Source organism: Tuber melanosporum (assembly GCF_000151645.1).
Source record: "Tuber melanosporum whole genome shotgun sequence assembly, scaffold_1, strain Mel28".
Lineage (NCBI taxonomy): Eukaryota > Fungi > Ascomycota > Pezizomycetes > Pezizales > Tuberaceae > Tuber > Tuber melanosporum.
Genome location: NW_003298755.1, coordinates 204347 through 216936, shown reverse-complemented (window position 1 = coordinate 216936; position 12590 = coordinate 204347). Strand labels below are relative to the sequence as shown.

The 12590-nt window shown below is 49.0% G+C and overlaps 3 protein-coding genes; 1 reads left to right on the top strand and 2 right to left on the bottom strand.

Moving 5' to 3' along the window:
- Window positions 1–1689: 1689 nt before the first annotated feature.
- GSTUM_00003837001 (uncharacterized protein) lies at window positions 1690–4184 on the bottom strand. XM_002835047.2 has 3 exons: window positions 3993–4184; window positions 3807–3933; window positions 1690–3751 (listed from the first exon to the last, which is right to left on the bottom strand). Exons 1-3 carry the CDS (start codon window positions 4130–4132, stop codon window positions 1856–1858), a joined length of 2163 nt encoding a protein of 720 aa, XP_002835093.1. The 5' UTR covers window positions 4133–4184; the 3' UTR covers window positions 1690–1855.
- Window positions 4185–5202: 1018 nt separating this feature from the next.
- GSTUM_00003836001 (uncharacterized protein) lies at window positions 5203–8507 on the top strand (the record flags this gene model as incomplete). XM_002835046.2 has 5 exons in its annotated part: window positions 5203–7111; window positions 7196–7398; window positions 7465–7976; window positions 8040–8166; window positions 8205–8507. The coding sequence occupies 5 exons, from the start codon at window positions 5203–5205 to the stop codon at window positions 8406–8408; spliced, it is 2955 nt and encodes a 984-aa protein (XP_002835092.1). The 3' UTR covers window positions 8409–8507.
- Window positions 8508–8548: 41 nt separating this feature from the next.
- Window positions 8549–10640, bottom strand: GSTUM_00003835001 (uncharacterized protein). XM_002835045.2 has 5 exons: window positions 10028–10640; window positions 9855–9924; window positions 9723–9796; window positions 9518–9656; window positions 8549–9454 (listed from the first exon to the last, which is right to left on the bottom strand). The coding sequence occupies exons 1-5, from the start codon at window positions 10436–10438 to the stop codon at window positions 9108–9110; spliced, it is 1041 nt and encodes a 346-aa protein (XP_002835091.1). The 5' UTR covers window positions 10439–10640; the 3' UTR covers window positions 8549–9107.
- Window positions 10641–12590: the final 1950 nt, after the last annotated feature.

Below are 12590 nucleotides of genomic sequence, written 5' to 3'. Positions count from 1 at the left end.
TTTTCTTTTTCTTGCATGGTTCCGCTCACCCCGCCGTGGTTCCGCCGCGGTTACTTATTTCCAATTTCTTAAGGAAGGAGGGGGAGGGGGGGGGAGGGGGGGGGAGGGGGGGGGAGGAGGGGTAAATGCCGTTTTTGAGCTCGACCGTTACAGTTTCGTTTTGACATTTCATTAGGAAGCTAGGGTTCGTTAGTCCTTTCCCTCGAAATTGGATTGATGGCAACTGGAAAAACGGACGTACCGAACTAGCTTCATTGTTGCGGTAATGTGGTGAGTTTTTTTTTCCTGTTTGTGGGGGTTTCGTTATTTTGTGTTATGGATGGATGGATGGGTAGGTTGTGTTGCTCAAGTCCCAAATCTAAGTTTACAATTGCACGGAAGAGATGGATGTGTCTCTTGGCCTGGCCGCGCGAAGTTTGAGTGTTACCCTGCCGAGACACCAAGAAATTCCTGACCCCAGATGGGTCTGATCTTATCAGATTAGATTAGATACAGCTCAACTTACGGTCCCCCAAAGATGGAAATCAGGAAAGAACCGCAATGTTTAATGACGTCAACGGGTCTTATATGTACTCGAGTACTCGTACTGGTAGTCATGTTAAACAATTAGGAACTGATATTATTACCGGTAAGTACGCGATTCATAACCGCCGTCACGGACGGAGAGTCCACCGTTCAGGCGGGAATCGGAACATCGGCCAATCGTGTGGAGAGCTACCATACCTACTCACAGTTTCCCGATGAACCTGCAGAGCTAATACCAGGAGTTTTACTGTACGATACTCCATCTAATATCCATAATATCCCATCACTTCCTCCTCCTCCTCCCACCCCCTCTAAATACCCCCCCAATCCCCGTTTATAATATCAAACACAACACTCACTATCACTCGTCCGACCCCCCCCTCTAAAAAATAATGTCACAAATTTTTCCAACCCTCCTTCACCACTACAATGCAAGCTTCACCGCGCGCCCGCTCCTAACAATGACAGCGACAAACACTCTCCTGTTCGCGATAGCCGACACAACAGCCCAAAGTTTAACCCCACCACCCGAAAGGTCATCACGACCCCCACAGTTCGACTGGAACCGCCTCATCTGTTTCGCCAGCTGGGGCTGCATCATCGCGCCTTTCCAGTTCAAGTGGCTGCGCTTCCTCGCTCGGAAGTATCCAATCTCCCGTGAAGAGGGGGGTGGAGGAAGAGGGGGTGTGGGCGTTCTCCTCGTGAAGAGGGTGGGACTGGATCAGGCGGTCTTCGCCCCAGTTGGGCTTGCGGGGTTCTTCGCCTGGATGACGGTTAGTGGCGGGGGTGGGTGGGAGGATGTCAGGAGGAAGTTTGGGGAGGTTTATTTCGGAACTTTGTGGGTTCTTTGGCTTTTTCGACGAACCTTCCCGTATGGGGACGGTTGTGGTGCGGTTGGTTGGGCTAATGCGTTATTTTGTGGATAGGAGATCGAATTATATTCTCTGGCCGGCGGTGCAGATGGTCAACTTCAGGCTTATTCCTTTGAGATTTCAATTGCCGTTTGCCTCCAGTTGGGGGATCCTCTGGGGCGCCTACTTGAGTTTGACGAACTCTGCTGCGGAAGCCTAAGTTGTTTTTGAAGGGGTTTGGCATATTGCAACATTGGCGAACGCATTAGAAGGTGTTTTATTACCAGGCAGGTTATATGACAGGGAAAGAATACAATGTATTCCACTACAGTGTAGATGGGTTTAATTTTAACCGTAATCATCAAATACAGGTACGCATCACCCTGCGTCACTCGCCTCCAACCCGGCGTTCCCAAATCCCATAAGCAATCATGGTATCACTCCTCCCATCGTAGCAAACACAAATCGTAAGCGGAAGACTAGACACCACTTCTGAACACACTTCCACCACCGCTCCTAAACTGTATAGTCTCCCTCCGACTCATGATCACCAACGCTCTGCTCAACGCTGCCTCTGAGTAGCCTTTATTAACGCACAGCTCCCGTTTGAGAGTGGCGAGACTTGTACTCCAGCCAATTGGCAAACGCCTCCTCAACTCTGCTTCAACCTTATTAATCTCCTCCATCAACTCACTGCTAGTTGCAGCGCCCTGTCCGACTGCATCCATGGTAGACGCAAGGAACAGACGAATCGCCTCATCAACGTGGTCTTCTGTGGCGATGGGCGACAAGCTAAGCTTTGCAAGCGATTCGGTGATACGAATGATAGCTTCTAATTGCCTGACTGTGATGGGAATGCTGGAGCGTTCGTTTGCATCTACTTCTGCTTGGTGGACCCGCTTTCGAATAGATACAAAGTGAGAAGATAGCTTCTCGGCTGCTTCTGGGGAAAGTCGGGGTGCACATCGAGTCTTGCAGTATGTGATATAACGCTTCATCTTGGCTATACTGATGTCTCCCGTTTCCTCCTCACCTTGGGGGAGCTGATTCATGTGCAGGCCCATGATGTGCTTTGCCATCCTGGCGTCTCGCTCGGGGTTATGATCATCTTTGACAATGAATATCATGTCGAATCTAGAAAGAATGGTTGTCTGGAAATCGATGTTCTCGCCAGGGCTCTTCATGTCATCATATCGTCCGAAGATTGGATTTGCTGCAGCTAGTACTGAGGTCCGAGCATTAAGAATTGTAGTGATTCCTGCTTTGGCGATAGAAATGGTTTGCTGTTCCATAGCCTCGTGGATAGCTACCCGATCTTCGTCTCGCATTTTATCGAACTCATCGATACAAACTACACCACCGTCCGCAAGAACCATAGCTCCTCCTTCCAAGTAGAATTCGCGAGTATTGTTATCGCGCTGAACGGAAGCTGTTAAACCGGCTGCCGAAGACCCCTTTCCAGAGGTGTAAATTGCTATAGGAGACACCTTTTCAACGAACTTGAGCAATTGAGACTTGGCCGTACCGGGATCTCCCAGCAATAGGACGTTAATGTCGCCACGGAGCTTCATTCCATCCGGAAGAATCTTCTTGGTGCCACCGAGCAGTAAGCACGCAATGGCTTTCTTGATATCGGCGTTTCCATAAATCGACGGGGCAATTGAGTTGGCAAACATCTCGTAGAGATTGGGATTCCGAGAGAGCTCTAAGAACTCTTGCTCCTCTTCTCCCGTAAACGATGCGTTCCCAGCCGCACTGGCATCAACATCGGATTGAATGCCTACAACACGAATATATGGGTTTCGAATGGCGACTGCCGCTGCCGGACCCTTCCCACCTTTAGATTGGTAAATCGAGAACACACCCATAACAGTGCAACGGGATCCAGGAACCACCCTGTTGGTAAGGTATCTATCTGCGCTAACAAGGATGTGCCGAGGAAGCTCACCCACAGGCACCATATCCGGGGCCTCCTGGAGCTTTAATACCTGTTGGTCTATAAAAGTAGACCCCTCGTGGACAACAAAAAACGGATCCAAGCTGCACTTTTGAGCCTCCTCCCCTTGCACCTGTTGCCTATCGCACACTCGGGGTAAGGAGATTCCCTGGAACCCCCCACCCACAGGTATTTTCTTAGTATTACTACAATCGCGGCACATTATGCTTAGTACGGTAGCTTTCGACGATAATGTTGAGGCCCCAACAACTATACCCGGTATCCGGACAAGCTTAGAAATGTACGAGGCATTGAGATCACGGATGGAGATCATGTTGGCAGTTGAATGGAGGATCAATTGGCATTCTGGGAACCCGCGAGATGAATCGGCACCAGGAAAGAACATGCGTTTGGCACACTCTTTTATGGCAATTTCAAACTTGAGAAAAATTAGCAAAATACAAGGGGGCAAACAGCAACAATGCGAGACAAACGATTGGAATAACCTCAGCGGGTTCATTAGCAAGTCTATGAGCAAGCTCTTCGTTGAAGGAGATCAAGTGGGCCATGTCGACATCGAGCATGTATTTCTTGATGAGCACATTCGTCCGCAGGGCATCCCTAAACTCAGCGCATCAGCGAACCGTCTTCAAATGCAAAGCTTGATGATTTAAACCCACCGATAGATGAAATTGTTGTCTAGACGAAACTCAAGTATGAAGGAGCGGAAGGCACGCTGGACTTCGCCAGGCTGATCATCTGGCTGACTGTCATCTTTTGGAAGACCAGTATCGATAGTGAAGACAGAAGAACGATCCATAGTGGGGTATTAAATGAGATTGATAGGAAATAGTGGGGGGGGGGCAGTTGAACTTGGTTGAGAGGAAAACAAATAGAGGGGGGAGTAATCTAACGCAGCACAGCAAATGGAGCAGTCCAAACAAACCAAAAAAAAGAATATCGCGTCCAACGCGTCCTACACCTAAACTCACTTAAACTATGATACAGCTACCAAAAAGGGGCTCACAATTTGGATCCAAGCCTGTGTCACTCTCATTGCTGACATAATATTGTCACGCCAACCTTGGCATTGATCAGTGTGTCAGGGATAAACTTATCACTTCTTCTATGCTGCTGACAGGCCGAAAAAGCTGTGCCTGCCTTCAACAGCCCTGTGAAAGAATTCCCCCAACCAAAGTACAACTAATCTAATACAGCAACTACCTCTAATCTTTCCTTTGTTCCCTATCTGTTGCCCCACGCTCTCTTCTCTTCCTCTTCCTCTTCCCCTTCTTAATCTAACTTCATAGCCCTCAGAATGGCTTCGCCCACCCCTTCCCGCCGTCAGTCTGTAGACTCCTCTGTCCTTCTCTCGCCAATTCTCTCTCCAACTGCTTCTCAAACAGACCTTACTGCCCCACACCCTCCTCGAGCCAGTAGGCCCCCGAAGGGGCGGAGAGGCTCTACTGCAAGCTCTATTATTTCTTTGAACTCTTCCCTGGGAACAGTTGTCGACTGGCGAGCCTCTAAAGATTCAGGTGGAGGTGGTGGAAGCGCTAGCAGCACCTGTACGTCCCTATTTCCTACTCGCCCTACCGTTTGCCCACCAAGACCTTCCCCCCAGCCCTCTCCCCTCCCTCCCCAATGAAATAAACCCGTCGGATAGCTGAAGCTGGAATCAAACCCTGCGCTGCGGTTTTTATATATTTTCAACTAGCAATTTCTTCCCTTCTCGAGACCCCACAATCCCGTGCGTCCGCTGCGTCGCGGCCGAAGCCCGGCGAAATTCCTCCGGTAACCCTAACGAGTATTCCTAAAATAAAACCAAGCGAGTTCGCCCCCTACTTGAGAATATCCGGTGAATATGAAAGGTATCGGAGGGCAAAGGACATGGGATTGGAGGAACACATCTGGCTAGCGAACGTGAATCAGCCGAAACACCAGTCTGTATCGCCCTCGCCGAGCGTAGTTGATCTGGTAGCAGCTGGTGGGGAGAATGGATTGTTACAGATCACCGGAGGTGGAGGGGATGCTTCATCTGCCAATACCTCCCCTAGGAGAAGGAGGGCTAGGAAAGGAAGCTTAGCAATGACCCCATTGTCAACGGTCCCGACCATCTACTTTGACGAAAACTTCCAGCTTGAGAACCCCCGTACGTTCGATGTTGTCAGTGAGCGATCCGATGTCATTCGTCCCATACCCGCCAATTCAGCCGAAGGGTCCGTGTCATCGTCTGGAGCCTCGGTGTCCTCGCTCAATTCGCAACGGAGAGCGCTGGCGACGAATGCGATTCTACAAGAGAAGTTATCATGGTACATGGACACAGTGGAAGTTCATCTGATATCTTCCATCTCAACAGCAAGTTCCTCTTTCTTCGTAGCTTTAGGCGACCTCCGGGAGTTACATTCGGAAGCTACAGCAAGCGTTCAAAAGATCCAAAGCCTGCGGAAAGAGTTGGTCAGATTGGACGAGGAGCAGGCTGTAAAGGGACTGGAGATTGTTCGATTGCGACGTCGAAGAGACAACATAGCAAGGCTAGAAGGGGCCGTCAAGCAGACGGAGCGGGTTCTACAAACCTTCCAAGGCGCTGAAAGGGCTCTTGCCGACAATGAGGTTGATGCTGCTCTCGCGGGCGTCGCAGAAACTGAGAGATTGATCTTTGGAAGAGGCCAAGAGGGGTTACTGGACCTCCGCCCTGTACGAGCCCTCGAATCTGTCAATGCGGATCTAGTTCACCTCCGTTGGCGCATAGGCAAAGCGTTCGAGGCCCGGTTCGTAGAAGGTCTACTCACAGACCTTCGAAAGCATGTGGAGCGAGTACCACCCGCTGAAACTCTAAGACGCTTTGCCCAAAGTTTCCAAAGAGAGCAATATCAAAGATTTGTTTCCGCGAAGCAGCAAGGCAATATCCAGCTACCCCCCCGTTCATCAAGCCTACCTCCGGAATACACTCAGCTCTCGGATAGTTTGCGATCCCAACTTATGCGACACCTCAACGGCCTGCAGCGCGCAAAGCACGTTAATGAGGCGGTTCAAGCGTATAGAGATGCAGTTATCAAGGAAGCCAAAAACCTAATACGAAGAAACATGCCTAGTGGTGATGACAACGAAAGTGTGATGTCCGGCATGACTAACTCTCGCTCTGGCGGTATCCGAACTAGCAGTCAGGATAAATCCTTGCTACTCGCTCGCTCACTGCGCTCACTTGGTCCCGCCGATTCAGAAGACTTACTCGTGAGGATCTACACAGGTGTATCTGAACTCGTCCGTCGACTAGGCACCCAGCAAAAAATGCTTCTAGATGTAACAATGCGCATGGGAGAAACCGGAGTTGGCGGGATGCTCTCACCACGGCTTGAGCAGAATGGCTTCCACGGAGCCACGAACGGAGAGCAGAACCCCAACGGCGGCCCAGAGCCCATCAGCATGGACATCTCAGACCTGATCAGCTCCGCAGTGGAAATAGCACAATCCCAAATCGTCAAGATTGTCAATGTTCGCAGCGAGCAAGTTACCCTCTATGGCACAGACTGGTTCCTGCGATACTTCACCCTCAACCGATTATTCACGCAAGAGTGCGAAGCAGTAAGTGTTCGTGTCGGTAGTGGGCTGCAGAACGCTGTCAGCGCTCAGATTCGTGAATTCCTGAATTTGTGGCAGCGAGAGCGAATCCGTATGCTGGCGGAATGCCTCGAGAAGGATAAATGGGCGCCGCGCGAATTCGAAGATGAACGGCAGAAGGGTGTCGACAGAATAATGGAGGCGGCAACCCGTGATCCGGAGGATTGGGTGCGTGCAGGTCGGATTTGGGAATTGCGGGATGAGGAAGATAATACTGCACCCACACCTGCTGCTTCTGTTGCTGCTGTTGATGCTGCTGCAGTAGCCAATGGTAACTGCGCCGAAGCCAACGGCGTCAGAGCGCCAGCACCAGGGAAACCCTACGCGGTAGTCGACAACCAGAAATTTATCCTCCCAGAAAGTGGAATAATGGTATTAAAGGAACTAGAAGGCTACCTAAAGCTCCTAATAGTAATTCCCGGCATGGCAACAGACATTGCCAACAGCCTCCTCTCATTCCTAAAAGTACCCCCCCCCTCCCTCAGGGTCCACAAAGCAAAATCACTAACGAATCAAAAATGGATATAAAAGCTTCACAACTCCCGAACCTACCAATTAATCCTCGGCGCCGGTGCCACCAAAACCGCCGGCCTGAAGTCCATAACAACAAAGCACCTAGCCATGGCTTCGCAAGGCATAAGTATAATCACCTCGCTGCTACCCTACCTGCGCGAGACAGTACGGCGGCGAACGCCGCAATCCCCGACGCTACAAGACTTCGATAAAGTGAAGCGCACCTACCAGCAATACCAATCCGAAATTCACACGAAGCTGATTAGCATCATGTCCGAGCGCGTGAAGGTCCACGTGTTGAACCTGAAAGCGCAGGATTGGGGCGTTGCGAGGGCCAGCGAGGAAGCAGGAGCGAAGTATTACATGGAAACACTCTGCAAGGAGACTACAGTCCTGCACAAAGTCCTCTCGAAACACCTGCCCGAGGAGACATTAGTCGGGATCATGACGCCAGTGTTTGAAGATTATAGGGTCAGGATTGGAGATGGGTTTCGGGACGTGGTGGTTCGGAGTGATGGTGCCAAAGAACGGTTTGTTCTCTCTACCCCCCCCCCCAAACATATCTTCTATCACTCGTGCTGATATGAGAATAGCATGATCCAAGACGCCCAAATGTTCATCGATCGCCTATCCAAGTTGGAAGGGTACTCCGATTCTGGTGATGCGATTCTGCAAATCGCCCAGGCGAAAGTTGTAGTCGGCAGGAGTTCCACTCCAGCCGTTGACAGCAGCAATAGCAGCAGCAGCAACAGCAACAGTGGTGGCTCTTAGTGGTTGCCCTTTCTCTTTCCTTTTTTATTCTTGTCGTCTGCTTGTTTGCTTGTTTCTCTCTCGTTAGATGGCGTTTATATAGCATTCTTTTCTCTTTTATCTTTCCTGTGTTACGTTTCTGCTTTACTCGGTTACTTTCTTGTCTGCTTGCTTGCTTCCTTCTTTTTTCTTCGTTTCCTAGATGGGTGTAGTTTTAGTGTAGTCTATGGTACGGTGAAAATGGAACGGAAGGATGGACGGGGTAAATGTTGGAAGGTACTAATCAACGAATCAATCGTATATCACAAAAACCATTGAAATAACATGATAGAACCCTTGTTTCTCCCGCAAATTATTTGTAGTGTATCGCTCTGTAATTATGTTAATAAGTATCTTGACAGCTAGACTATCTAGACTATGTATATAGCGATCAGGAGCTTCTATCTTTATGCAATTATCCTTTAAGTGGCCAACTGAGACTAAAATATTGCTAACAGAAAAGGGGAAAAAAACAGCCCAGAGAAAAAAAGAAAGAAAAGTTTTCCCGGAGAAAACTCGACAAGGAAATGTACAAGAAGTTGATATAAAACCCTAGAGCGTGACCGAAGTAGAAGTTTGAGAGAGCAGACCATACTCGCCTGTATTAAGCATGGGGCACGTAAACCCCGTAGTTTCTTTTGCGCGTCCAACCCACCAATCACCCATTCCTTCCCCCCAATCCAATCCATTCCGTAATCAGATGAAGACGTGACCACCCATTATTATTTCTTTCCGTAACCCCCCACTCCCTAACGCATATATCCCAAGTAAATTCCAGCGCACTGCTATATTACCTCACCAGCACCAAACTCCTCACTCACACACAGCTCTCACCCCCATTGCTAAATAGTATATACTCCTACTGAGGCAGCTTATGCCTTTCGAGACCTAACGCTTCCGTTGGTCTTCATGGCACCACCACCGGCGGCATGTCCATTGGTGTATCCATTGCTATTGCCGTTAGCAACACCGCCAAAGGTGTCCCGGGCGAACTTGGGATCAACAGCAATGTCGCCATTAGCAACTATCTTCTTGGCAGCACGCTTACCACCCTTCCTGTAGGTAGAAAAGTAGAAGCTAATGAAAAGGAAGAGATATGATGAAAGGATGCCACAGCCAGCAAAGGCAGCAAATTCCTCACCGGCGCACTTGCCCATATTGGTAATGTGAGGCCAGTAGGTGGAGGTGAAGTAAGTGTAAGAAGCAAAGTAAACGAATCCTATAGCAGGGATGTTAGAGTTACACGTGTGAATCGCGTGGAACCCAGTAAATGAGAGCATACCGAGGTCAATAACGAATTGGATAATTTGAAGACGGGTGATCCACTGTTTCCACCAGACCTGAACGCCGCGGGCAGCCTGGAAGTAGTACCAGTACATAACGACATGGACGAACAAATTCAACGTGATGGGAACCCAAGACTAAGTCACATATTAGAATTTGAAGAGCCAATCCGACCCCACCTCAGCGGGCATGGACGCACTTACAACAGCGGTGCTTCCAATGAGCTGGGTGTAGCAAAGAAGCGCAGTAGCACCATGGTGGTAGCAGTGCAAGAAGGCTAACAACTCATTAGTTTACACTGGAGCCAAGTGGATCAAACAGAGGATTTTGCATACTCAAAGGCTTCTTCTTGACAACGAGGAAAAGGGTATCGAGGAGTTCGAAATATTTCGTGAGGTAGTTCAACTAAAACACGCACATTCGGGTTAGCCTCAACAAACGGGATCACGCCCCAAACGCAAAAGCCTCAGCCGTGCCGTGCGTGGCCATGTTATTCAGGGGAACACACGTAATATAGAACCACCATGGGCTGGGTCCAGCCACCATCACCATTACAAATTCCGTAAAATAAACCATGATTATACAAGGTGGGAGTCAACTGTTCAATAAACAAGGCCAACAGTATCCCCGATACAGTGGTCAAAAAGAGATTGTGGAGTTGGAAAAGGGTTCGTAATCTCATGGCACCAAATTTTGACATGATAAGCTTCCCACCAAAGATAATTGCATAGTAGGCAATAATCAAACCCGCACTCTCCTTGAACGTCGAGATAGGGGTGACCTCGCGGACAAAACGGAAGTCCGCAGCGGGATATCCCATAACCTTCCCAAACAGCGCGTTAAATACGGGCCAGAGGTGCACACCAAACGGTCTATCAATGCTAGGTTTCTGAATGTCGACGACCCTCAGGACATCCATAACCGCAGCCTCCATTAAGACGTGAATCAAAATGATAGTATTATTCGGGGGTGCAGCGAGAAGTGTAAAAGGAGTGTAAGAGGAGCGTAAAAGAGCGTTGTGCGAAGGACGACGATGACGCTTCTGCTGACACGAAGGTGGTGTTCAAGAAGGGGGTGGATGGTGGATGACAGCGTGTAAGGGAGAATGGGGATAGAAGGAGTGAAAGGAAAGAGGGAGCGAGAGGGAGAAAGGTTATCACGAGGGGGGGGGTCAGCAAAAATAAAGGACAGGAAGCCGGCACAAGGAAAGGGGTGGGAGGGATGGGGACAGAATGACAACTTTCGCAGTAAGTCAATCACAGTTTAACGAGCTCTTGGTCCAAGGTTCTTCCATTGCATATGCAGAACACTTCCGCTCACTCGCAAATTATTGTCAGAAAAAGAGGAAGCGATGCGGCCCCTCATTGGCTAGGAGCGGACAATAATTTTACAACAACCTCTTCGGATATGGAGGAAACTTGGGGAGGGTAACGCAAACACGTGAAAAATGTGAATACTCAACCTCCTTTCCCCCAGGCAACAGCAACCCGACACAAGGGAAAGCGACCAAGTTTAAGCATCCATCCCCAGACCAAGACAGAATTTGGTCCCTTCCGCCCCAATATCCAATAGCTGAATGGTGATAATCACGCCCCAGAACAGCTACATTGGCTGCATCGATATGATAAATAATATTACCATGATTTGAAATACTGGTACAAGTACTCGTGCTGCACCGGTACTCGAGTAGGAATCAGGTAGACAACTAACTTGACTCCGCAAATCTCTCCCGGAGCGGGTCAAACCGCTCCATCTGAAGGACGCGATCTTATCGGCCGTCCTGAACCGAGTGAGTATCAAGCTTGGGATTTACAAACTGGTCGACTGCACACTGCCATAAGTTAAGCCTGGCACACATGGTATCGCAGCCGGTACGAGAATGTTGAGGGGAAAAAAAACTTTCAAAGTGACACCCCGGATAGTAGGGCAAGGATCAAACATGCTCCGTCCTGTGCAAGTACCGTTGCTCGTACAATGCCCTCTAGAGCCAAGCAAATTTGTTTTTATGCTTGACAGCAAAATTTACCCGTTGATCGCCTATCGGTACTTTTGCATCAATCAACCCCTGAAACCACAGTCTCTATTTGTACGAGTACTGTACTCGTACGGTATCTCTAAAGAGTGCTTGTGGCAGTTATGGCTCACAAAGCAAGTAACTTCAAGAAATCAGCACCGGTATTTCATAGCACTGGGTGACAGCGAAAGTTAAGTGCAATCCCTTTCAGCGAGATACGATGTAGCTGTTGTTTGGGTACTGTACCATATTGGTCAGGGTCTGGTACAGTACAGACCGCAAACGTTGGATTTGGCAAGAAGAAGCATCAGTCCCCCAGGGCATAAGTGGGATAGTAATATAGTCTAATTGTCAATTTTCTGAGGAGGAACAAAAACGGAAAAAGATTGTTCGTGAAGAATGGATACCGTTTCTGAACCTGGAATTTCAACACCAAGAAGCAAACATCACCACCCTCAAGCAGGGCCTGAACAGAACATCTTTACAGCACAATTCGCCGCTTTACCGTAACCAAGAGCAACCACGCCCCACCGGGGGAAGCCGAACGAGCTAACCATTCTGCGAAAAAAAAGAAAGAAGAAAAAAGAAGAAGAAAAAGGCACCGACAGGAAATCAGCGACAGCCACAAGAAGGAAAAGAATACCGTAGAGGTTTTGAAGGGTGTGTGGGTCGTGTATAAACAACCCAAAAATGTACGAGTATTTTGAGTATAGGAATTGAGGTTTTAAAACTACTCGGGTAGCTTTGAACCTTACAAGTAGAGCCCCCCAGCTAGGATCAACAACCAATTGAGGGATTCGCTGTGAAGTATGATATTCACCTGCTCACCTTCTGGATGTGAGGTAAAGTGCGGTTCTGAACCAACCATATCGCTAGGATTCGACTCTGATGCGAAATGGCGAAGCATAATGTCAGAAAAGCGAAGGGGGAAACCCAAGGGCTCGGCCTCCATCTGACAACCACCAAGACGAACAAATCGGCATTCCTGAAACTACGTCACAACCGCGCACGTCCCGTCACCTTCATTGTCTCATCTTCCTGTATTCTCGGTAAAAAT

What these genes read in the sequence shown, in the direction of transcription:
- GSTUM_00003835001 (XM_002835045.2), bottom strand. Translation starts at nt 10,438, where the DNA reads ATGGATGTCCTGAGGGTCGTCGACATTCAGAAACCTAGCATTGATAGA. An exon ending in TCATTGGAAGCACCGCTGTT is followed by an intron (nt 9,657 to 9,722) that starts GTAAGTGCGTCC and finishes TATGTGACTTAG; the next exon opens with TCTTGGGTTCCCATCACGTT. An exon ending in CCAATTCGTTATTGACCTCG is followed by an intron (nt 9,455 to 9,517) that starts GTATGCTCTCAT and finishes TCCCTGCTATAG; the next exon opens with GATTCGTTTACTTTGCTTCT.
- GSTUM_00003837001 (XM_002835047.2), bottom strand. Translation starts at nt 4,132, where the DNA reads ATGGATCGTTCTTCTGTCTTCACTATCGATACTGGTCTTCCAAAAGAT. An exon ending in GACAACAATTTCATCTATCG is followed by an intron (nt 3,934 to 3,992) that starts GTGGGTTTAAAT and finishes CGCTGAGTTTAG; the next exon opens with GGATGCCCTGCGGACGAATG. An exon ending in CCGCTGAGGTTATTCCAATC is followed by an intron (nt 3,752 to 3,806) that starts GTTTGTCTCGCA and finishes ATTTTTCTCAAG; the next exon opens with TTTGAAATTGCCATAAAAGA.